Raw genomic sequence first — 26,961 nt, 5'->3', positions numbered from 1 at the left:
TTGAACATTTTGTAAGTCATTTATTTGTTAGCTGAATAAAAAGATAATGGAAACAACATTACTTCTTCAACAAAGTGTGCAATGTGGAGTCCCAAAAAGTTATACAAATTTAAAAATTCAAATTGAATAAGATACTAAAGTAATTTCCTATATTACACGAGTACAGGCGAGCATGAGTATCACTATATCCATACCTACTCATACATATTACGGGTACCTGCTCATACATATTGCGAGTAGTTTGAAAAGTCTGTTTCTAAAACCTGTAGGTACTCTTTATGACCTCTGCCCATACTTGTATGAATTTTATGATGGAAAATTCAACACAATAACAATGAAACTCTAACATAGTATATGCAGCGGATAATAATTTTCTCAACTTGCTAGAATCTATGAGGAGCAAAAACAAATAATGCAGTAACTAAGAACACACAATGAACACCAAAAACTTTAACGTGAAAAACCTTCCCAATATGAGAAGTAAAAATTACTGACACAAGTCAATCAATCAAACTCCACCATGATCAAAATATGAATACAAGTGTGTTTCCAAAATACAACACAAAATGTGCTCAACAATATGACATACAACAGAGCAACAAGCTTGAATGAAGTACCAAAAGATGTGAACCTACTATCCCAATTTTACTTCGATCCAATGGTAAACGAAGACGCGGTCGCAAATTTCTCACAGTTGCTATGAGTTCCTATGGGTTGAGTTCTTTCAACTTCTCTCTCACTTTTCTATTATCTCCTTTTGCCTAAACTAATTTTACAACTTGCCTCATTTGACCCCTATCCATTAGATTAAGTAGAACAAATGAACTTTGCACAATTTGGTCTTTCTCCACATAGAAAAGGAGCCAAAACCCAAGAAATCCTCTCCTTAGACGATGTGGAGAGAATCACCAAATTGACGATCTCACAACAAGTTTCAAACTTGCAACTTGATACAACCTTAGTCATCATATCAACACCATTATCATATGCATGAACCTTAGCCAATTCCAACAACCTAGCATCCAAAATATCATGTATCCAATGATACCTCAGATCAATATGTTTGGACCTAAAATGAAAAGATGAATTCTTCCCAAGATGAATTGCACTTTGACTATCACAAAATAACAAGTATTTGTCTTGGACAAAACCAAGCTTCTGCAAGAATTTCTTCACCCAAAACAACTCATTGCATGCTTCTGTAATGACAATAAACTCTGCCTCAGTAGTGGACAATGCAACACACTTTTGCAACCTAGATTGTCATGTTATAGCTCCCCCTGTAATCAAGTAGCCTAAAGTGGACTTTTTGGAATCAATGTCTCCAGCCATATCGAAATCAGTATAGCTCACAGGAGTAGGTTTAACACCTCCAAAACAAAGCCTCAAACTAGTAGTACCACAAAGATACCTCAAAATCTATTTCACAACATTCCAATGCTCTCTACCTGGTTTTGATAGAAATCTACTAACTGTACCAATAACATGTGCGATATCTGATCTTGTACACACTATTTGCGTACATCAAACTGCCCACAACAAATGCATAAGGAACCCGTTGCATATCTGATTTTCAACTTCATTTGAAGAACATTGTTTAGCACTCAACTTAAAATGAGTAGCAAAAGGAGTGTTTACCACCTTAGCATTTTCCATATGGAACTTATGTAACACTCTCTTAATATAGTGTTCTTGTGATAACAAAAGTTTCTTTTCTTGCCTATCTCGCATGATTCTTATGCCAAGAATCTGCTTAGAAGCTCACATGTCTTTCATGGCAAATGACTTGCCTAATTGCTTCTTTAACCTGTCAATCGTGAAAATAGTTTTCCCAACAATAAGCATGTCATCAATACACAATAACATGATGATTAAATCAACATCAACAAACTTTCTAATGAAGACACAACGGTCAGAGGTAGTCTTCTTATAGCCTTACACACATAACAGACTCAAACTTCTTATATCATTATCGTGGAGCCTGCTTTAAATCATATAGACTCTTTATCAACCTACACACATAGTCTTCTTTCCCTTCAACAAGAAAACCATCAGGTTGTTTCAGATAAATCTCTTCCTTCAAATCACCATGAAGGAAAACAGTTTTTACAACCATTTGCTCTACTTCCAAATCAAGAGTAGCAGCAAAACTTAATACAATTCTAATAGATGACATCTTCACCAAGGGAGAAAAAATCTCACTGAAATGAATACCCTTTCTCTGTTTGAAACTTTTAACAACCAATTTGGCTTTATACATTGAAGATATAAAATTATTTTGTGGCTTCACGTTGTAAATCCATCTGTTTTCCAAAACCTTCTTCCTTTTTAGCAATTTGACCAAATCAAAAGTGTGATCATGCAAGGACTTCATTTCCTTTTGCATTACATCCAACTACTTCTTCTTTTCTTCATTCTCCATGGCTTCATGCTAATATTCAGGTTCTCCTCCATCTGTCACAACAACATAGTCATCAGAAGAGTACTTGGTAGATGGTTTCCTCTGCTTATTAGACCTCTAAAATTGAACTTGAGGTGGTTTAGGAGCATCACCAAGATTCTCATCTTGTGACATCTCATATTCATCTTTACCAATATCAATGGGAATATCTAAATCATCTCAAAGCTGCTGATCATCAACATAATCATGTTGTTCACCATTTTGAATGTTATTCTCAACTGTATCCAAATAATGTATAGGCGTCCAAAATGGATCAATATCAGATAATCTACTATCTTTATCGGGTATAGACTTCTTCATCTTATCAATGTCTTTAATGGTTTGATCTGCCATGCACATCACCATAACCAATATAGATGCATTGTCTTGCTTCGCATCCAACTTGGACCTTTTATCCTTTGGAAAATGTCTTGCAACTGAAGACTCACAAATGATTATATCTGAAATTCTTGTCGAACTAAATCTTCTCTAGAACCTCAACATTCAAAGCAATTGTAGGACTAAGATTAATAACATGCAATGCCTTGTATAAAGCCTCAACCCAGAAATGTTTAAGTAATTTTGCTTCAAAAAGCACACACCTAATCTTTCACTCAAAGTCCCATTTATCCTCTTCGCTAAGTCATTAAGTTGAGGAGTCTTAGGAGGAGTCTTTTCATGTTTAATACCTTGTTGTTTGCAGTAAATATCAAATGGTCCATAATACTTACCACTGTTGTCAGTACGAATGCATTTCAGCTTCTTGCCACAATGTCTCTCAATCAAAACATGAAATTGTTTGAACTTTTCAAGCACTTGGTCCTTTGTCTTCAAAGCATAGAACCAAAGCTTCCTTGAACATTCATCAATAAAAGTAACAAAATAAAGTACATCACCAAATGACTTTATCTTTAATGGACCACAAACATCGGAATGCATCAATTCAAGCAACTCCAACGTCCTTGAGGGAGGATGCTTCTTAAAGGGTACCCTGGTCTGCTTATCATCCATGCAATGAGAACATTTCTCCAACTATGCTCTTTTTGAAGTATATCATTTTTGGCTAAATAATCCACCTCTTTTTCACTGATATGACCGTGTCTACGGTGCCACAAAGAAGCATGCATATCCATGGCATTTAGACTTTCTTTAGCAACCAAAACTTTTGTCCAATACAGTTTAGAAATTTTCTATTCTTGACCACATCATTTTCCATAACCGAGGTGATTATCATAACCACCATCGTTAAGCATCTGCACAGAGATTAAATTGAAACGAACATCTGGAGCCAACTACCTTTGACACACCATCATTACTCCTCTTCAGCACTCCAAAATCACTAGAAGTGTAAGATATAAAGAACTACTTCCTTGGTGTAACATGTAGTATAGCACCACTATCAATTATTCACATACTCTCATCTAATACAAGATTAACTGAATCATGGTCATTAAAACTAATAAGATTGTCATAAGTAATAGTAGTAACACGATCATCATGACCATAATTCTTATCGTTTTGCTTGCCCTTCTTGTCTTTGTTCTCCCTTTTCATTGAAAACTATTCTTCTATGTGACCTACTTTGTGACAATAGTAACACTCCATATTTTTGTATCTGGACTTGGATTTACTTCTGTCCTTTTCTCTATCACCTTTCGGTTCCTTTCTATGACTTCTCCTGCTGTTTTCAGTGACAAACACCTCAGAATAAGATGAAGTACCATGTGCCTTCCTTCTCATCTCCTCATTAATAATATTTCCTTTTATGCTTTGCAAAGTGACAATACCATAAGAGGTTGAATTTGTAATTGAAAATCGAAATGCTTTCCAAGAATCTGGTACATTATTCAGTAGCCATAGTTCCAACACTTCATCGTCAAACTTGATACTCATTCTTGATAATTAATCTAAGAGCCCTTGAAAATTATTCAAGTGATCTGAAATAGAAGCTCACTCATTGTATCTCAAATTCATCAAGGAATTCAACAAGTATAATTTATTATTCAATGATTTAGAAGCATACGAAGATTCAATGTGATTGTAGACATTGTCTTCTACATATTGTCGAATGAAACCACAAACTTGTTGATGATGAAAACTCCAGCCCTCATCAGACTTCCACTTTGGCTTCTCACTAACAAACACAAGAATATGCAAATTCTTCACAAATAATAAATCTTTCATTTTTCCTTTCCACAAGTGCATATCATTCTATGTGTATTTGTCTTCATCATTCAAGCAAGTCAAATAACCTCAAACCAAATAGCTCTAATGCCACTCTGATAGAAAATTCAACATAATAACAATGAAAACTCTAACAGAGTATATGTAGCGGATAATAATTTCCTCAACTTGCTAGAATCTATAAGGAGTAATAACAAATAATGCAGTAACTAAGAACACACAAGGGACACACAAAATTTTAAGGTGGAAAACCTTCCCAATTTGAGAAGTAAAAACCATGGGCGCAAGCTAGTCAATCAAGTTCCACTATGATCAAAATATGAATACAAGTGTGTCTCTAAAATACAGCACAAAATGTGCTCAATAGTACGACATGCAATAGAGTAACAAGCATGAAAATGAGAACACAAAGTTGAAGAAAAAACCAAAAAAAAAATAACCACTGTTATAGCTCGTTTTATACCACTTCAGACAACTTCTCACCGATCTAACCGTTCAGAATGAAGTACTAGAAGTTGTGAACCTACTGTCCAAATTTTAGCTTGATCCAACGGTTAACTTTTCTCAAATTTCACACAACTGCTATGAGTTCCTATGGGTTGAGTTCTTTCAACTTCTCTCACTTTTCTATTGCCTCATCTGACTCCTACTCATTAGATTAAGTGGAACAAATAGACTTCCCCAATTAAGTCTTTCTCCACATATGCACGGAATCCAAACCCAACATTTTATTAATACAATCGGGTTTTTCTCCTCTCTAATCTCAAGTTGGAAATAGTAATGTGAATATTATGAAATAAATAACATACTAAAAAATAATTAGACAACAAAAATATTTTATTTAATTTATTGGAGGTGATCTACTTACTTTAGAAATAAGTTAAAAAAAATTACTTCACATCTTAGCTATCTATTCTAGGAAAATTTAGTAATTCAGATTTATCCTTTAATCCAAATTATTATATTTCCTTAGCTAAAATCTAAAGTATATATATTTTTAACTTTTTTATTTCTGAAGTACATTAATTTATTTATCTATAAAAAACACAATTACTTTAAATTCATTTGATAGTATAGAATAGAAACTGTATATAGGATTTCCTTTATAGGGGAGGGAGATACCGTAGTAGCGAATAAGGCGAGTGTGTGAGAGAGACAGAACATAGAGGATGAATGGTGCTGTGATCCGTTCAAATTTTGAATCTTGAAACAGGCTCATTCACTTTCTCATCCCTCTAAAACGATGTCGTTTCCATCCCACCACCGTCGATCTCAATCGGAGCTCCATTTCCGAATCCCCGACGACTTCGATCTCGAACTCGATCCCTTCGATTCTCCTTCGCTCCATTTTCAACATCCAGATCAACCTTCAAATCACGATCTTCTCTCCGCTTACATTGATTCCGATAATTCTGGATCCAATGTCCAACCACCGAAACCGGAAGAAACCGGTGACGGAACGGGTAATGCGTCGAGTAGCAAAACCGGAAGGGCCGGTCACCGGCGAAGCAATTCTGATGATGGATCGTTGTCTTCGTTAATGGAAGGGATTGAGGCGAAGAAGGCTATGTCACCTGATAAGCTCGCTGAATTGTGGACCGTTGATCCTAAACGAGCTAAGAGGTTTCTTTCCATTTTCATCATTCATTCGTATATTATATATATAGCATTGCGTTTTTAGAGCATCGACGGTGTTGAACGGCTTTTCCGTTCTTAGATGGGTAGTGCTGCTTTTTTATATTTGTTTAAACTTTCCAATAATTTAATAACATTAACTCCAATTGTGAACCTTTGTCGTTCGTTGTGGAACACACGTGAGATCTAGTTGCGAAATAGGAACTAATTCTTAATAAGAGCATTAACACAATGGTGAACGACATTGAGACGTTCTTAAAAAAGAAACCATTGTGGATAGGTATTGAAACAAGCCGAACCAAATCGAATTAGAGCTCAGATCGATTCATCTCGATTAGGATTTGCTCGGCTCGAAACTCAACTCGAGTTACAAAACTAGTTATGTTTTCAGCTCGAATTGGCTCAATTGAACGGTTCGATTCAACTTATCAGCTCGAATTGGTTTGATTCGTCAAGAGTTTGTGAACTGTTTAGTTTAACTCGTTAGCTTGATTGGTTCACTTCCTTAGCTCAAATGATGATTATTTATTTAATATATAAAGTTAAATATTCCTTACACGTATATATATATATATATATGCATACATATTTATATACACATATATACACAGTATATATACATATTTATACACATGTACATAATCAAGCCAACACATGAAGCTAATGAGTCGGATTGTTCTTGACTCAAGTTCAGCTCGTTTATTTTACAATCTTAATCTTTAGTTCAAATTTGACTATTTTTGTCCACAAACCAAGTTTATCGAGCTAAATAACAAGTCGATTTTCGAACGAATGTCGAATTGTGGTTGCTCTTATAGCTTTAGCTCTTTACCTTTGTCCGGTTATTAGGAAGAGAAAAAATCAATTTTTAGATGATGGACAGATTTTGATTTCCTTTGCTTCTTAGAAAATTAAAAGGGGTTCACTATGTTTGGCCCCATTCTTGGGACACTCTTTGCTGCACTCTAGCCCAAACAAATGTCTGTGTATGCCTTATTGCGACAGGTCATAGCCTCTTCTGGGTAGGCGGCACATAGTTACTAGATTCTGTCATTAACCTTGCATACCACTTATCATGTTCACCTTAGAGTAAATCTTCTAATAATAATGTAAAAGGTGAGGAACTATGTATGTGTAGGGCTGTAGCCATTCCTAGTAACTGTGGGTAGGTATGAGGGGTTTTGCATTGCTCATCCAGCACACTGGTAGGTTGAGCTACTCTGTTCATAATATTTCCTTTATTCCGTAGTTATTTATTCATATCGTTGGAAGTTAGTTAAGGAGGCTTGTGCATTTGATGCAGGATTTTGGCCAATCGACAATCTGCTTCACGCTCAAAAGAAAGAAAGGCTGGTTATGTATTACAGCTTGAAAGAAAAATTCAAATTCTTCAAACAGAGGCGACTACTCTTTCAGCTCAGTTAAATCTTTTCCAGGTTATTATTGAAGCATAAATCTGCCTTGCTTGATTTGTAAATGACTACATTGAACAAATCTAGCTGGCTGCACTACACCTAAGAAATATTTTTATAATAGATGTACTTCTCTTGGTCATTCTCATGCTCATCAATATAGTTTGTTGTATTTTTTTAAATATGTATGTTGGTATGAACAGAAGAATGACTTATGTCTTGCATATAATATCGCAAAAACTCTCACATCACGTCAGTCAATTTCTACAATAACAATAGGAACCAAGCCTTTTCCCACTTGGTGAGGTCAGCTATATTGATCAAACGACGCCATAATGTCCTACAATAAAATATGCAATTATTATAATTTTCGAGGCAGCCCCATTTAAGTCTTGGATGGGAGAGTGTACTAATGAATTTATATTATTCGGTTTTAACTTTGAGTTGCTTGTTTGTCCAAAATACCATGAGATTTTGGACTCGTATACACAACATTGATCTAGTTGTGATTTGCCATATTAGAATTTGAGAAGGGGGCCTGTTTATGTCTTGGATGGGAGAGTGAGCTAGTGAGTTTATATAACCGGGCTTTCACTTTAGGCTCTTGTTAGTTATTTTGGTCTCATAACACTGAAGCGTATATATAACCTTAAGCTTTCTCTTATTCCAACGACGTGGGACTTTTAGATTTCCAACAGCACTGATTGAAATGTTTGGCTCCCTTGCTTTAGAACTGGGGACAGGGAGTCAATGCAAGTCATTACAGATTGCCATGTTACTACGTATTTATGTTATACACACAATCACACATACAAACCTAGCTCGATGCAGATATTTAAAATTTTGAAAAGTCATTACTTATGATAGTTTGGATGGGACTGCTTCCTCTCATGCAGAAAATGCCTGCTTTTCTAATTGAAACACTGGGTTTTAGATGCTTTATTTTGCTTCTTCTCTTTCCAACATGATGGTCATATACTCATATGTAATGAGAGAGGATCCAGTTCGTTCTATGTTCGTGGCTTTTTGGTTTGATTTTGTTTTGTTTCTTGTCGTCAATTATTCTTCTTCAAATAAATATGCTTTTTTTTTACTTAATTGCACTTGGTTTATAATTGTCAAATTTCTGGTATGTAATGGCAGGCTTTCATATTATGCTCTACCTGAGACTTACTCATTCTGAAACATCTTTTTCAGAGAGATACAACTGGTCTTTCATCTGAAAACACTGAGCTTAAGCTTCAGTTACAAGCTATGGAGCAACAAGCCAAGTTTTGTGATGGTACGTCTCAACCATACCAACAAAATCTGCTGATTTTAATGTCCCTGTTTCCACTTGTTACTTGCTATACAAGTTTATCTTAGACTCCAGTTAAATTGATACTCAGAAATTTTACTGGTTTTTGCATGCCTAGTGGAATTGTTATTTTCTGAGAATTTATTGGAAATATCTTTAAAGTTTTGGTGCTTTCTTAAGTGCTATTTTAGAACTGTTAAGTTGCATGTGCTCCAGAAAAAAATATATGAAAGATTGTGGACCATCGCACCTACTACTAGTGTGTGCGTGCCTGTAGGTTAAACTTTCAGTTAATATATTGTCATTTATAATTCACTTGCACGATTTGCCCCTCCCATCTTAAAAATTCATAATTGCAGCTCTAAATGAAGCACTGAAGAAAGAAGTCGATGGGCTGAAGATGGCTACTGGGGAAACAGTAACTCATGCTGATACCTATGGTTTTGGAATGCACCAATTTTCGTATTCTCCAACTCTGTTCTTCTCACATCAGCCACAACAGTGGCCGGGCAGGCATCACGCCATGCAAATGCCACAGATGCATGCACCCTCATCTAATATGTCAACTTCCCATCGGCCTGTGCTTGATCCAGCCACTCCATATGATTTGTCAGAAATGTTGTCGAGTGATTCTATTGACCAATTTCAAGGGCTGGACATAAGCCACATGGCTTCTCACAATCTGATGCATGATAGTCCCTCCATTTCTGTTAATAAAATCAACAATGCCTTTTGATGCAAAGTTGACTGACCAACATGTCACCACCGACCTGTTTATTGAATTGTTCATAGACTGACATGCTTGAGAGAGCTAGAGGTATTGATTTTTTCCTTCTATTCAACTTTTTATTTGATTAAATTTCATTTTTGGTGGCTTTATAAGGGAGCTATTTTATTTTCCCCCTTTCCTTTTTTGTTTTGTTAGAGTTCAAATTAATGTATTGAGCTCAAAATGCGAGAGAAGTTGTAATTTCAAGCTACATGATCTGTTCTGGCCCTTTTTGCACATTATTTATTACTCTGAAAACATGTACTTAATTGAACCCTTTATTCAATAACACAACCATTCTCATTCTGTGTGTACACCTATTTGCACTTGGCCCAGACTAGCAGGTATTTATAGCAGCTCTCAATTTCCCTTTGCATTGAGAACCACTTGTCATTAATTTCAGCTGCAACAGTTTATACAAATGGAGATGGTGTTCCATGAATGGATGGACCATCATGTTTTATTTATATCCATACATAAAGTAGACATGTCTTGTTGGTTAATTCTCCTGTTACTTCAATAGAAGTCAAGTGAATGAGCACCTCCAATGCCTCGATCTCTCCGGTACTGGACAGTCCAATATTGGATGTAAGGCCTATATTGGTTTGATGATTTAAAAAAAAAACTTTATTTAAAAACAATTTAAAGTCTGTATCATTAAAAAAATTCAATGCCACATGTCACAATCTCCTCCAATACTGGAGAGGATCCAGTTTTCATATCTTTACTAGTTGGCCTCATGTATGATTTATGAAGGAAATGAATGGCAAACACTTCTTATTGAGATGGTCCCTTCTTTTCTTTTATCCGTTATTGTCTTTTTATTTCTTTTGCCATTTCAATTTTAACCTGGTCAGCATTTTTCTATGTCACATTTGCTGATAAGGTTGCAGGAAAGAGTTGCATTATGTTTATCCAAAGCCAGAAGCAGATCAACAGAACAAGGAAAAGAATCTAAAACTCAGAATCTTGACCACCTGATTGGTGTGTATATTGAGTAAAGTACATGTTAAGGGTATGTTTGCCTAAACAACTTAGTTAAGTGGTTATTTAATAAGTCTTTTTGAAATAAGCTAATTTTTCTTTTATTTTCATACTTATTTAGTGAGCTTATTATAATCTCACTGGCCTATTTGGTAAGTAATTTCTAAGACATATAGACTTGTAAGGCTTACCTAACTATATTGAGCTTGTGGAATCAAACTCCAACTCATTTAAACCTTTATTAATTAAAAGAAAGAAAGAGTTTATAGAAAAGACCTAACTAATTTCATAAAATGCACTCATGAGTCCAAAGAAACTTTTTGGAAGCACTTCTGATTGCACTCAAAGTCAAGTTAATTTTTTGTTTGACAAATGACCAAAGGGGTTGTTTTTAGACTACAATGGATAGCCATTGTTCACTATAAGCAACCCCTAACCATTTTCCCTTTTCCCTTTTCTGATGTGGATGAAGATTGTATCCGCATCCCATACCTAATTCTAAACTTATTAACAATACCTACCTGAGCTCTTAAACAGCCAATACAATCCAGAGCAGTTAACCCCTCATTAAATTCTGATAACATATCATTTCAATAGATACATGGACACCAAACTTGTATAATCAATTTTAGATATGAGTGACAAATAGATGAATTTGATGGATATAGATTTGGATCTAATTAATAGGATGAAAAATCATGCACAAATGCATATAAATTTATTAAATGATATTTTAAATTATCTAATTTATTTATATCCAAACTTAACAGATGAATTTCAATTTATGTATGAAAATGAATTTCAATTTATCTATGAAAATGAATTCCATTTAAAAACTGTGTTTATTTTTTATTCTTTTAAGAAACATTTAAAAAAAATGATTTTTGAACTTTTAAAAAAATCATTTTTGCAACATGCTATAAACATGCATTGTTTAAAGTTTCTACATGCAATATTTTTAACTAATATTTCTATATCTTATGTATTTAAGAACAAACCTTTAACATGAACCACATTCGCACATCCTAACGTGAGAATGAGAAGCATATGTAAGAAAGTGAAAGTGAAGATAATGGAGAAAATTAAAAAGTGAATGAATTGTGAATGTTTATTTTTTAGATGAATTGAATATCCATCCAAATGATATAATATACATTGGGTATAATGAATGAATTTGAACTCATTTATTATTAAAACTATTCATTGAATTATACTCATTTAAGTCCATTCACTTTAATAGATAAATTTAGATGCATATAATTTTTTTGAATTTAGATAAATTGTGGATTATGAACGAATTGACACCTCCAATTTTAGTGAAGCTTGCAAAGGTTAATGGATGAGCTACTAGGCTATATAAACCCAGCACCCCATTTACACGCACATGGTAGGGTTTGGAACATGTAGTTAGTATTACCAGTATGAACGATACAAGAAACTTAATATTTGGAAGATTGTATATATCTCCCTTCTACATATGACCATTGCTGTTAACTACCACTAGGAAAGTGACCCTTCAAAAAACCCTGTTCCCCAATGGTTCATATATGACCATTGCAATTAACTACACTTGGAAAGTGACCCCAGTGGTTCAAGTTCAATCCATATGCAGGTTTTTGCATGTTTCTCAAGTGGGACCATGGGACAAGCCTAGTGAAGGGCACATTCATATGGTCCCTTAATCCACATGCCCTTAATCCTTGCAGGAGATTCTTTGAATGTCCCTTTGTTTGATCTTTCAAGCACTAATAATAATAATAATAATGAGAATTTTGCCTTCATTTTAATCATGTTGTTTTCACATCATCTCTTCATTTTGAACATTTATATGCGTGATCCGAATAAAATGTGGATTGTTGCGAGGTCATTCGGGAACACATCTTCTGTCTCAATATGTTAACACTCCATGTATCATCTTATTACTATTAGTAAGAAAATATAAAGTTAATATTTATTTAATTCTTATTTTACTTTTTTAACCAATCAAAAACAAGTAATACATGAAGTAGTATAAACTTTAAGAGAGAAGATGCGGCTTGTGAGAGGTCTTTATTGTTTTCCCTTTTGGTTTTAAGCTTTTTGGACAGGAGCTTTCCAATTATCTATCAAAGAATGACAGATTTTGTCAAGGTTTTCAACTATAATTTTCAGGTTTATAATATATGTCGTGTGTATAAAAATACATTGTTGTTAGAGACAAAAATTATTTTAGTATTCATCTCTATATCTTAAAAAGAGATTAACTTTCAGCTAAAAAGAATGACAAGATTTAGCCTTCCATTTTGATGTTGCCTTCCAATCTTTTAGTTTATGGTAAAGGTACAACAAATATTGACTAATTAAAATAGTGTGCCCATCCACATTACACATGCTCTTTATATTTTAAGAAGATACTTTTATTTTTAAATCTAAAAGAAAAAACAACATTCTTCTATCCGATAGAGAAGAAGATCCTAACTCCTTTATATATGTTATAGAAAATCTGAAGGGTAATAACGATGAGACAAGCGAAAGGTGATAACACCCTTAAGGAAGATGTGAGAAAATGCAGCTTCACGTATTATATTATGAGGACACTAATTCATTAAACACTTATTTCATATTATAAGATAACCTTAACTATCAAATTAGGCCAAAGATCAAAGGTTTACTTGATGATAACAATATTTGTTGAATAGGATTGCTACACACCTGAAATAAATTTATTCATTTACTATAGGATGATAATATTATACCCAAAAAAATTCATAAGACAAATTTGAAAACTTCAAAAAAAGAATTTCTTACTCTGATTCAAAAGGAACGTTTATCAATGTCCGAATCAAAGCTTGTCTTAATGGAACAAAAAAAAAAGATTTGGTGGCCAAAAGTATGGCAGATCTCAATTGTCATTTTGTTCTTACTATACTTTAATTTATTTAACTTGTTAAGTAAGTATCAAGAGGAGGTTTCTTCTTCAAATATTATATATTTCTTTTACATTGAAGTAGTATATATTTATTACATCCATGTCCTTGTTATAAAGATTCCAGGCACAAAAGTTAGATCAATCAATAAATCTCACGAGTAATGCGCCGCAAATTAGTGTATAATAAAAATAAATAACCAAACAGTTGCAGATACTAATCACTCTCGTGAGAGATTATGGAGTTGTCTACAAGATACAACCTCTCCTATATTAGAATTTAATATTTATTCAACGATTATTAACATGCACATGATATATGATATATTGATAATTTTAAAAAGTCTTATATTATCCGTGCATAATATATTCATAGTCTAATTTCTCTTATTATGATAAAACTCATTTTGCCGTACAAGCTAGTGATAGATGAATCTAAGGGAGGGCGAGAAGGTGTAGTATTTTGAATTTTTTTAGAATGTTTTTCTAAAATATTTACTATATATATATTGTATATGTTTGACTTTTTTAAATATATTTTATACAACTACTTATATTTATGTATATTTTATGTTATCTCCGGCTCTCCCTCCAATAGTTTCGAGATTCCTCCCTTAACATAGTTACCAATTGTGATGGGCTATATTTTATTTTCACTTTTTTATTCTCAATATGGAAAATAACCAATGCTTTAAGATCCTGAATAATTAAATCACCATATAAAAACATTTATACAACAAATATTAGACTTATTCGAACTTTGGAAGTAAGCAAATAGTAAAATAATCCATTTATTGGTGACAATACATGCCCATTACTGATATTATTAGTCACTAGAGGATTTATTTATGAATTATAATATCTAAATTTGTTGAAATTGCTTACTCCTTTTTCTTTTCTTGACCTCTTAATTTTCTCTGAAAATGACGCTTGAATGAAATGGGCACAAAGAACGGGACGTGCATGTGCTCGTAACATGGTAGGGCCAATTTCATATCTCCTCACCATTTTTCTGCAACACATTGGAAAACTTCTTTGAGAAAAAGATGTATTGAATGACCCATATGAATTTTATACACTATCATTATATTATCTAATATTTATGTTTAATATTATTAACTCTTCAAAAAATTAATATAAATGAATGATGAATGATAAGCATAATATAAAAATATTTACACTTACAGTTTATACTCAATTTTTTTTTGCATATTAATTACCAATTACCACATGCATACAAAAGGGAACATTATCAAGTGATTGCTGGAAAACTTTGAAAGGTTGTTTCATTAAACAAAAAAGTTAAGTGTCCTCATGTTGTTTTAATTAATATGGTCTTTGTTTAAACTTCAAAAGTCCATAGATTTAACGCGACCATGTGTCCATTTGACATTTAGATTTAACAACTTGAATGTATAGGTAAAATGTTTATATCAAATTGGTCCTACACAAATACACAATAAACTAGATTTCAGTAATAGAATTATATTTATTACTTAGACAGGTTGTGACATCACAATTGAGACAATTGTCTAGGGCATGATGATCATTGAAGGTCCCAAAATAATTTTATACTATTTAATAGTAATAAATATAATTTATTATTAATTCAATTATGAGATGATAAGGTTTTAATTTATTAGAATTTTCAACTAATTAAACCTAATGCAAAACATCTTAATTAAAATTAAAAAATAATATATTAATTTAATATTTGTTTTGCTCCGGTCCAAACAAAAATAGAGAAATATTAATTCGATATAGTTGTGTATTATAACAAGTTTATATTTATATATAATTATATATGAAATCATCTGGTCCGACAGAATAATTTAACTGTTTAAATCGATTAAACCTAATACAAGATCTCTTCTCGTTTACCGATTCATGTTTCACAACATTACTTATATCTGTAAATTGTTTTAAGTTCTAATTTAAATGTATTTGGGTTTTCTAGTATAAACAACTACACAACTAGATTCGTGAACTATGCATTGTTGTAATATTACATTGGATCTTCATATATCATGTTATGTTATGCCAAATGTTCAAACGTTATATTCCTGGGAAGCAAATTGTTTTGGGAAGAACACTGTACGTAGGGATTAATTCTTTATTGTTATAGTGAGAATCATCAGTTATATCAAAATAACTCATTACCTTCATTGTAGAATGGGCATTATCTAATTTATTTTAATGGCATATAATATCACATCAGTACTTGCTGTTAGTCATATAATTTCTTATTAGAATACGGTTTGTCTATATTAACCAACCGACAAATAAAATATTGGATTCTTTTAAAGTATTAGTAATTTGAAGGGACTAATTATATATGCTATAGATTATTAGGGGAGTTAGGTATGCAAAAGAAAAGGACAAAGAAAAATTTATTATTCCTCTTATTAAAGTTTGGTTATAACTGCAAAACTTTTAAGCAATATTGATTTTCTAAATCTTCTTAACTTATAGCAGTATGTGACACACGTGTATGAAAATATTTGAGCTCTTGGTTCTGTGGATTGCTACAGTTTATGTTATTATTTGCTCAGATCTTGTGCATTATAGAATCCTTCTCTCGAAAACTGTTTTGTCCTATTCATTCGTAATAAGACAACTAAGTAGAAGGCAGAGATGACACTGTTCCTCTTCTGAGGAAAAAAATGTAGGTATATGTTATGGAGGAAATTGCCTACGGCCTCATGAAAAAGTATGCAATTGGTGAAAGTGATAAAAATTATATACGGATATCCAAAATGTACCAATTGAATATAAATTTACAATAACAATATATATATATTATATTCTTGGTGGAAAAGGATCCATATTAACTCACTTCACAATTTCTAATCAAACTAATCAAAAAATGAAAATGATTAATATTTCAGTATCAACTCAACTTCCTTCAAAGAAAAGATTTATAAACTCAATTAAAAAATTATGGTTGGACAATTATCTCATTCATTCTACTAGTGTGGTGCACACCAAGTTGGACGAACTTGAAGGGAGAAAAGAAATGCATGTAATGATAGCTTCAAAGTTTTTTATCACTCACTATTTATATTTCATTATTATTTACTCAAATATAAGTAATACAAATAATAATATATTAACTGTGTATTAATCTTCACCAAAAGTAAATAAATATTACACTAAGGTGTAAAAGTATGATAACCCAAAGTTAGTGACCTTTTTCTGCTGCAGTCTGATTAGCATGATTTAAGGAAAAATTAAGAAAACAACACACTTTCATAAGTAACTACCACTTGAAATAAGCATGTAATTGTTTTTTTACCATAAATAAAGGGTATAAAATTAAGGGCGTATAACTTGAATATAAATCTTTTATACTCATAAATTCTAATTTGTATCACTCCTTTTTCTATGAAAGTAAATTTGTTTTAAGAAAATGAATGTTACTTACTAGTAACAAGGAGTATAAAATATTTTTTCCTAGGACTTATAATAAAACAGTTGAGAAATGCATGTGCTGAGTGGGACCGTAGATTTAGCAGTTGGTAGTGTAACCCAAACATTTGCATGTGCGCCTAGTGATTCTGAAAATGTGAATCCATTTTGTGGTTTTAATCCTCTTTTATGAATTCATAAGGATTCACTCTATTAATAGAAAGTTAGGTGTTCTTATATTTTTAATGACAAAAAAATAATATTATAGTAAATAAAAGGATAAAAGTGTTATTTCATGTTATTCTTTATATATTATTATATGATATTTGTCTCTTCATTAATAGAGAGAATCTTTACTTTCTCTTATACATGATAAATGAGAATAACTAAGTTGTCTCTTTCCAAGATAAGAGTAAGGGAATTCTATACAACAATGAGTACATAGTTTAATTAAGTACATAGTTCGTCAATTTTTATACAATTTTATAAGACATTTTTTATGATAAATTCAGTATAATGTATGATATACAATGTGACGAATTTCGTTCATGATATATATGATAAATTAGAGAATTATGTAAATATGTATAAGAACCCACTTGAAGGTCTTTAATGCCCCAAACTTTCCTATATAAGCAAACCAACCCTAGCCAAGTATTAGCATCAAACAAGTGAAAAACAAACTTCTCCTACCTTATCATATCCTTAGTTGCTAGCTTCTCTAAGAACTAGTAACACACAATGGCAATTGCAACAACCTATGTCCTCTCTCTTCTCTTCTTTGTTCTTAATCTTTGCCTTCAAGGCACTTTTGGTGACTATGATGGTGGATGGCAAGGTGGTCATGCTACATTTTATGGTGGTGGAGATGCAACAGGCACAATGGGTAAGTTTTATGTTTTAATTGGTGTACACTGTTTATATAAAATTTATTAACATTGTCACCACATCACCCTTTTCCCTTAAACATCTACTATGCCTTATTATTTTAGCATATCGGGGCTAAGGGTTTGATTGCCACTTGGATTTTAGAGGAAAATGAATGAAAATAAATGGACTGAGAGCCATGAAATATACTTGTGAGATTGTTCTGAAGTCTTCCATTTCTCTTCAAAATTCAACTTGCAAAGAGATCCTAAGCTCTAATCATTAACTCTTTGTTCTATTATTATTACAAGTCAAAGATATAGTTATCTCATGATATTGTTATTATTACAGGAGGAGCTTGTGGTTATGGAAATCTTTATAGCCAAGGTTATGGTACTAACACTGCAGCACTTAGCACTGCTCTATTCAACAATGGTTTGAGTTGTGGTTCTTGCTATGAGATGAAATGTGATAATGATGCTAGATGGTGTCTACCTGGTAGCATCATTGTTACTGCCACAAATTTCTGTCCCCCTAATTTTGCTTTGTCTAATGACAATGGTGGATGGTGCAACCCTCCACTACAACACTTTGATTTGGCTGAACCTGCTTTCTTGCAAATTGCTCAATACAAAGCTGGAATTGTTCCTGTTTCATTCAGAAGGTAAATTCCATAAATGTGTATTTGGATAAAGTATTTTAAGGGTCCGTTTGCGAGTTGAGTTTTGGAGGGGAAGGAATGAAAAGGGAAGACATCATAATCATCTCATAAGTGTATTTCATAGCTCCCAATCATTCTTTTTCCATTTTTACCTTTGAAAATCCAACTAGCGAACAAACCATAAGGTGTATGTTTTGGACAAGGAACCTGCATTAACATGTTTTTTTGTTTTTGTCTTAAATCAGGATTTCCTGTGTGAAGAAAGGAGGAATCAGGTTCACAATAAATGGTCACTCTTACTTCAACTTGGTCCTGATCACAAATGTCGGCGGCGCCGGAGATGTTCATTCTGTTTCCATCAAGGGTTCTGGAACTGGATGGCAAGCCATGTCAAGGAACTGGGGCCAGAACTGGCAGAGCAACTCCTATCTCAATGGTCAAAGTCTCTCATTTCAGGTTACTACAAGTGATGGAAGGACTATCACCAGTAACAATATTGCTCCTGCTAATTGGCAATTTGGACAAACATTTCAGGGAGGACAGTTTTAGAGTCCTAAAGGTCCAATATAAGATGAAAATTTGTGTATTGTATACTATATGGTATTATTGTCACTCTTGTTAGAGTTGGGAAAAGAAAAAGGTAGATTTAGGAATGAGTTTTGACCAACATGGCCTCTAATTGCTGTGGTGGCTATATGGCACCCGCTAGGACTAAATATATAATATATAGTTCTTTAAGTTTGAGAGATATCTCATTGAATCATTGATCATAACCTTCATATGAAGTAAAAGGTGATGATGATTTCAATAGTCTTGTATATTTTTTCCACAAAATGGTAAAAACCATGTTGGGGGAGAGTTTTTATATCAATTTGATGATGCTTTTTTATTACAAGTCTTTTCTAACTTTGTATGTTCAGTTTCTAAATCAAAATTGACTTTGAAACACACTAAAATTGATATCTATTTACTTTTACCTTAGTACTCTACTTGTCATGCCATTTTTATAGGTAAATATTAATATGTTAATATTTATTGAGTATGATTCAAACATTTAACCTCCTTATTATTTCATTTCTTAAATATTTCAGCTCAATCATCTAATCACCTTATAACTCCTAATATTTGTCATGCCCTTGTCATGCATGTGAAGAAATCAACCTATTTGTAGTTCTATATTTGAGCATTAGGAACAAATAGTTATGATTTCTAAAGTCAATAATTTAGAGTTGAACATTTTTTTCTTCATCTTTCTTTCACTTTTCTATTTCCTTTTTGCACTTGGAAGAAGGCAATGTTTGACTTGTGTTAAAATGTGGTAAGAGCCATGAAAAGAAAATTTCTTGATGAATCAAAAAGTGTATAAAAGAAAGCTTAAAGAAAGAAGAATGAGAAACAAAGATTGATAATATTTCATTGAATGAATTGAATTGATTGAATAAGAAGTGAGCCAATATGATTTATTTATACAAGAGAAAAAGGAGAAAAGAAAGTCTGTAAAACAAGTAACTAACATAAATCTAACTTGCTAATTCCTAACTTTCTAACCAACTATCATCTTCAAAAATAACTTATCATATATCTTTAATATCCCTCTTCAAGCTGGTGAGTGAAACATTTAGGGTCATATGTTGAAAAGAAACATTGGATGCAAGAACAACGCTAGAGCAATCAAAGAAATTAAGATAGTCTTGCCACATGCAGCATTGTCACCTATTGGAAGCTAAATAACACTAATGAAGGCAATTGAGATGAAAAAGAAAGCACCACCATGTTCCTGATTGTTGATGTTTTCCATGAAATCCTTCATGGAACCATAAGTGGAAGCTATCAAAAGATAATTATGCTCTGATACCATGTTAAAATGTGGTAAAAGCCATGAAAAGAAAAGTATCCTCATCTTATCGTCATCCTCTTCCTATCCTCATCCTCCTCCTCATCCTCCCCCTATCCTCATCCCCATCCATCTCCTATCCTGATCCTCGTCCTGATCCTCATCCTTATCCTCGTCCTCATCCTCCTCCTCTTCCTCATGTTCATCCTCATCCTATCCTCGTTCTCATGCTGCTAAGAGGTGCCTAGCTAAGTTCTTTAGACATTATAAAATTTTCAAATTTTGTCCTGAAAAGCATCCCAATTTGAAGACTTTGCTAAAAGATGCCAATTTAAATCCTTGTGGCCACAAAATGGCGAAATTTTCTCACAAAAGAAACTTATCAAATCATGACTATTATATGTTCATTTTTGACAAATGAAAATACGGAACACTATCAAAAGTTGTGATGCTTAAAGAAACCAGTCACTAGAAAATAAAAGATAGTTTGTCTTAGATGATGTTAGTATAGACCAAAATATTGATAAGTAATATAATTGAGATGTTCATTTAACTCAACTTTACATTCATAGACTACTATATATAGAGGTGTGATATGAGTCATGATTCTTGATATTATGTGTAAGGTTACTAGACATAGAGCTAACTAAGATATTGATTTTTAGTAGTTTTTAGGTCAAACATTGTATAAGAGTTATTCTTGAATTATTTGCTTGATTGTTTCCAAAGTTTCTGAAAATGAATATAAAGTCAATCCCACAACTAAATTCCAATACCTTTAGTTATTCTAACTTTACACTTAACAACAAACATCATAAAAAACTCTTTCAAAAGTAGCTTAGGATAATAATTTAATTGTTGAAAGACTAGATTTAGTACGTCTCTATAAATATATTTATAACAAACCCCTTACCTGTTACTTGTTTGTGACACCATTGATAGTTTATAAATCAAATTGTCGGTTAGGAGTATCTCATAAAAATTTTTGAATTGATTTTCTTATAATGCAAAATTTAAATCATTCGTCGTGTATTAATTTTATTTAATAGTCAATAATAATTAATATATCAATGATGAATGATGTGCATACATTATAAAAAATTATTAATGTATCAATACATACATAGACTATTTTCTGGCATGGCTGATACATAGACTATTTTCTGGCATGGCTAGTTATTTTACCTTAATTATATTGATGTAAGGTATGTCAAAACCGTAGCAGAGAGGAAAAAGTGGCCTAATGATTAAATTAGAAGTCAGCTGAACATAATTATAATCTAATGCTTTTGTTGATATTTAATTCCTAATCTCATAACATGCCATATATATCGATATATTTCAAGGTCAAAATTGATATACCTGGAGATGCTTTCTAATGTAACCATGATTTGAACTCATTCATTGGTAAAGTAGTTAAGTTTTTGTTAGTGGATTAGTTAGTTTAGTTAGGATAGTTAGTTTTTCTATCATTTATATAAATGATTCAATATAATTTTGCTTATCCATCTATTCAATATTCAATGAATAATATTCATTTTTTTCATTTTTCTTGTCTTATCAAAAAGATTTCAATTGACTCCTACTATTTTAATATGGTATCAAAGCAATAATTATTATTTTGATCGCTTTCGCTTATGCTTTTACCGTTCCAAGATTCATGAAAAATCATCACCATACATCAATCATCAAAGTAAAAAAAGTTGGAGTTTGATCAAGGAAAATTCATCATCATGTTCACAACCCTCACAAAGAACTCATTGATTATTTCTTCCTTCATAGAAGATAAGTTGTGTCGTCAAAAGCTGTGTTATGAGTGTTTTAACTAACTTGTACTTAGCATTTCGCTTTGCTTCTTTCTTGTTTGAGAGAAGAATAGTTGCACTTCCCATCCTGAATAAGCAATTGATAAGCAACTTGGATTTTTTTATTTCCAAAATATCAACATGTTGATAAAATCTCTGTGCAATGAATGATAACATTAGATTCTTGCCAACTCTAAGAAGATTTTTAGCCATGTCAAGACATAGAGCACTGCACCCAATGCCAGAGACATGGTAGCATTTGATATCACTTCTCATATAGTATTTGTTTATAAGAATAGAAGTTAGAGAAGGTGATAAGTAATCTTGGGTTGTACCACAAATATCAAGAAGCCTCATAGACCCTTCTAATAGTTCATCAATCCATTTTTCACTGCATTCTAATGCCAATGTACTGTTGGATGTTATGTTCTAGTTGCAACTTATGCTTCGAATATATTCATCTTTCTCTTCATGTTCCTCTTTAAAGAATAGTTTTCTTCTTCCTTGATACATTGGAGGTTAAATTCTCATCATATGTTGAAGAATGCTCAATCAAGTTTATATCATCAAGAGTTAATAAGAAATAGGACTATCAAGACCCATTCAAGAACTTCATCAAGAAATAAAGTGCAACTCTATTATTATCTCTGACATCTAGGATAGCATCCTATGCAGCTAAATAAAGAAGTCTTCATCTCTGGAATCATGTCTAGGTCCTACACACAAAGTGTCTATATCTGTTCCAGGGCCATGCATATATGACCCAAAAGTGAAAATCTTGGCATTTGCTTCGTGCACCTGATGTTCATTGAGTCCTTTGACCCGCCTAATGGTTTTGATTTGTCAGAAAAGTCTTGGCTTTAGTGCACATACATTCTTTTCATATTCTTTATCATTTACCTTATATTATATTTTTTTTCTTTACCACTGTATTTTCTTTACCCTTCTCTCTCATTAAGCACACAATATTGTTAAAGTGTGTATTTTTTCTTCTTTGAAGCAACATATTGGGATCAAGATTAAAGTCTATTTTATTTTCTCTCTTTCATCCATTATGGTTGGTTTGGTTGGTTAAGCTTCTGTCAAATAGATGGTTAAGATTTGGATGAAGTTGCTTCTGCCTATGGTAGTTAAGCGATAATGTTGCTTCACATTCAGATTTCAAGATTGGGAGATGAAGATTCACTCACCAGCAAAAGGAGGTATTAGAGTATATCATTGTGTTCAACACAATTATTTCAAGCTTGGAATGCTTAATACATTCTAGCTTGCAGAGGAATGTTAAAAATTAAGTTTTTGTTAGTTGGTTAGTTAGTTTGGTTATGATAGTTAGTTTTTCTATCCTTTATATAAATGATTCAATGTAATTTTGCTTATCCATTTATTTAATATTCAATGAATAATATTTTTTTTTCTTCATCTTTCTTGTTTCATCAAGAAGATTTCAAACATGACTCCTACCATTTAAATAATCATGTGTTGTTATGCTAAAAAAAAAGATACTCGATCATTTACAAGTTACAACTACCATCAATGATTGGATTTGATATTAAGATTTTAGCTTTGCTTGTAGGATAAGCTCAATATTGTTTATTTTACAATGTCTTTGACTCTTTTGGAGTGTCCTTCTATGGCTGGTGGTCGGTTACTAAAATGGTTATTTAAGATCAACATATTTATATATTCCCATTCTTTTTATTATATGATGAATATATAAGAAGTTAGTGAACATACATCTAAGCCTCCCTTAATGAAAAAAAACTTACTCGACCATAATGAATGCTTTCAATGAACATATATGGAAACCAAAACCTTCCAGTGAATGCTGCTGGAACATTTAATCTTAACTTCACACTTATTTGACATTGATTATATTGGTTTAATAATATATAAAATACTTTATGTCAAAAATAAAACGTGCTAAATATTTTCCATGTATAAATAAAGCATAAGATCTCAGCATTGTTGTTTTTTGTAGAAAAGGGGTATACGAATATGGTTTGAAATAATGCATGAATGTTATAAAATTTTATAATGAATGCTTTGTCATTTTTAGACTTCCTCTACACTTAATTACAAAAATGTATGAAAACAAGTTCTATATCTCTTTGCTCAAAAGGTAAGAGTCAAATTTCTTATTTGTATAACTCAAACCTAAAATAAGAACTACATGCAAATTAAAGTGAAGTAAAATTAAAGAGGATGGAGCATCTCCTGGTGTGAGGAGATAAGTTCTTTCCTTACACCAATCAGGCAGTGACATGTAATTATCTTTTAGCTATTTTTAAAATGAATAAAAAACAAAAAATAAAATATGACAAGTGTCAATTAATGAATGAGTGTGAGGAGACCAGGACATACATTATTTGTAATAATAATTAATAACATGATGAAGAAGGCTTAATAAGGCGATAGCGTATATCCCCACCCCACTCCTTAGGCTGCGCATCCGCTAAGGTCATGGGTTATGATATAAATCATAAATGATATACCATATCCCACGGATCTCTACTTAAATCCAAGAAAACTTCATAAACTACAAATTTTCATGTATAACAACATTGTCTTTACTTTGAAGTAAAAAGAAGGTAATGGAAGATCTAGACAAATAAACTTTAGTGAATAAATACTTTATATATTCACCTAAAACCTTAGTTTCAATCACAACATAATGGACGACACATTCATGGATCCATCTTACTCGTCTTGGTCAAACCTTTGGTCTAATACTACTTGTTTAGCGTTGTGGGTCCACTCTCATATTAGGGTGTGCATATTTTTGCATCTCTTAGTTATATAATCGTGCACACCAATGTCACTATGTTGTTCTATTCTAATAAATTTTGGACAATTTAATCAGTGTTATCAAATTCAGACGAGTAGATAATTAAACAATTAGTAAATAAGGTTTTACTACAACAAAATTAAGTATAACTTGAAAATATTATCAAATAAAATATGTTTTATGTTTTAAATGCAAAAAAAAAAACAGATAAATAAGTTTAAAATTAAACAATTAAAGTTTTGTTACAATATAAACTAACAAATGACAAATAAAATTCCAACAATGATATAAAGAACACAAAACTTGTTCTCCCTAGAGAACGTTGTTTTGACATTTATTTTAAAAAATTGATTATTCGGTCGATTTGACTAACCGAGTCACCGATTTTATGTGTAAAATAGTCGAATCGAACTAGTTCATACATGTTGTAGTTCATGACCGATCGATTGAGAAACTTAGACTAGTCAAGTGTATGTTTTAGTCAAATTGACAAGACCAAACTGAGTTTAATAACATTGCAATCAATATGTGAGCATGTTAAGAACACGAGAGCCGAATGTGTGACATTTTTTCCTAAGCAAAATGCATTAAAATCAACATAAGAGGTGCTAACCCAATACAAAAGAAAGATTATAAGATGAACTTTTTTTAGAATAAAACATAATACAAGATTTTGGGTCATTACACCAATTAGCAAAAATTAAAGGTAACCTTACATTACATCTTGACTCAAAATCTTAAGACACCAATAAACATTTGTAAGTTGAATTTTGGATGAGAGCAATAAAAAAGATTTCAAGTCTTATTTTTTCCTTCCTTTATCTCTAAAACACAACTAGGGAAGGGACCTTATCTCTCTGAGTTTTGTCACTTGTATGCATTTAAATTTCTTCATTCTTTTTCTAACATTGGACTTCTTTTACCCCCATAATAACTCCACTTAATTTTTTTGAAATTCAACATACTTGATGCCCATATAGATTATTTTCTGCTGATATCATCTAGTAATGCTAAAGATTGGTAGTCATTGAGTTTTAAGCAAAAAAGAGCAAATATCATATACATTTTATTTTTTAATCTTAATTATTTTAATAAGGGATTTGATATGAATGTTTTTTTCCAGGTAAGTACATGTTAGCATTGTACACCAAGTGATTTAGACCTTAATGTTTTTTTAAAGAGTTTTATTGAAAGGGGTGATTTTGCAAACTCCTTTAAATAATATCCAATATTTCATATTAATTATTTATTATATATACTGTATATAAAGCTAAAACTTGAAATAACTACCATATAATTTTAGATAACTATAATTAATACATTTCACTTTAAGTTAAATATTATAATAAATACAAAAATTATAATATGAAAATATTATAATTCTCTAAAATAAAAAATATAAATTTAATATTTAATATTATAAAATAAAAATGTGGGTCGGCAGACACCACGAATTGTATTCACATGCTAGTTTCTCATAATAACAATGGTTGTGGTTTCCAATATATATCCTTAAACTATATTGCTTTAACTGAATGCAGAACTTTTGGATACTGTGATATTGGCACATCCATATGTTCAATATTTTTGTTTTATATCTTGCTACGTAGTAAGCAACCAAATCGCAATTCTGGTAATTAGATCCAACAGCCAGAGACCCCTTAAACTCATTCAACTGCACACATTGACTAATGCTTAATATCTTTGCAGGCTTGCACAACTTTGGAGCGCAGAATCATGGCTCATTTCGTGCTGGAGAAGACAAGTTGCAGCGCCATGTCAATTATCATCTGATTCGGGTTATTGACCCAATTGTACGTCCAATTCGCCCATCCTCCAACTTAAGCACTTTTAACATAATTTTATACCAGATTTAACACATAACCTAATGTTAGGCCCAACTTGCCCATTCCAATGTTTCTAACCTAATTTTTCATATCAGGTTTTAACCCTTTTAATCTAATTGCAGGCCTAC

At 32.1% G+C, this 26,961-nt stretch overlaps 2 protein-coding genes and 1 long non-coding RNA gene across 5 annotated transcripts; 2 read left to right on the top strand and 1 right to left on the bottom strand.

Moving 5' to 3' along the window:
• On the top strand, positions 5,691 to 10,966 carry LOC109343443 (transcription factor RF2b-like). Of its 3 annotated transcripts, none has more exons than XR_002107213.1 (5): positions 5,691 to 6,247; positions 7,563 to 7,695; positions 8,869 to 8,953; positions 9,328 to 9,785; positions 10,631 to 10,966. XR_002107213.1 is itself a non-coding variant. In XM_019581715.1 (4 exons), the coding sequence occupies exons 1-4, from the start codon at positions 5,868 to 5,870 to the stop codon at positions 9,702 to 9,704; spliced, it is 975 nt and encodes a 324-aa protein (XP_019437260.1). In that variant the 5' UTR covers positions 5,691 to 5,867; the 3' UTR covers positions 9,705 to 9,786. The 3 variants fall into 3 exon arrangements, 1 of the variants encoding a protein (XP_019437260.1); XR_002107212.1 differs by having other exon boundaries at positions 10,624 to 10,966; XM_019581715.1 differs by lacking the exon at positions 10,631 to 10,966 and having other exon boundaries at positions 9,328 to 9,786.
• Positions 9,879 to 10,296, bottom strand: LOC109343444. The gene is made up of 2 exons (XR_002107214.1): positions 10,189 to 10,296; positions 9,879 to 10,001 (listed from the first exon to the last, which is right to left on the bottom strand). It is a non-coding gene; the product is annotated as an uncharacterized LOC109343444 (long non-coding RNA).
• On the top strand, positions 17,675 to 19,454 carry LOC109343441 (expansin-A8-like). Its single transcript, XM_019581714.1, has 3 exons — positions 17,675 to 17,920; positions 18,253 to 18,565; positions 18,808 to 19,454. Exons 1-3 carry the CDS (start codon positions 17,776 to 17,778, stop codon positions 19,109 to 19,111), a joined length of 762 nt encoding a protein of 253 aa, XP_019437259.1. The 5' UTR covers positions 17,675 to 17,775; the 3' UTR covers positions 19,112 to 19,454.

This window comes from Lupinus angustifolius, chromosome LG03 (genome assembly GCF_001865875.1).
Source record: "Lupinus angustifolius cultivar Tanjil chromosome LG03, LupAngTanjil_v1.0, whole genome shotgun sequence".
NCBI classification, from domain to species: domain Eukaryota; kingdom Viridiplantae; phylum Streptophyta; class Magnoliopsida; order Fabales; family Fabaceae; genus Lupinus; species Lupinus angustifolius.
This window is presented reverse-complemented; position numbering and strand designations above follow the sequence as displayed.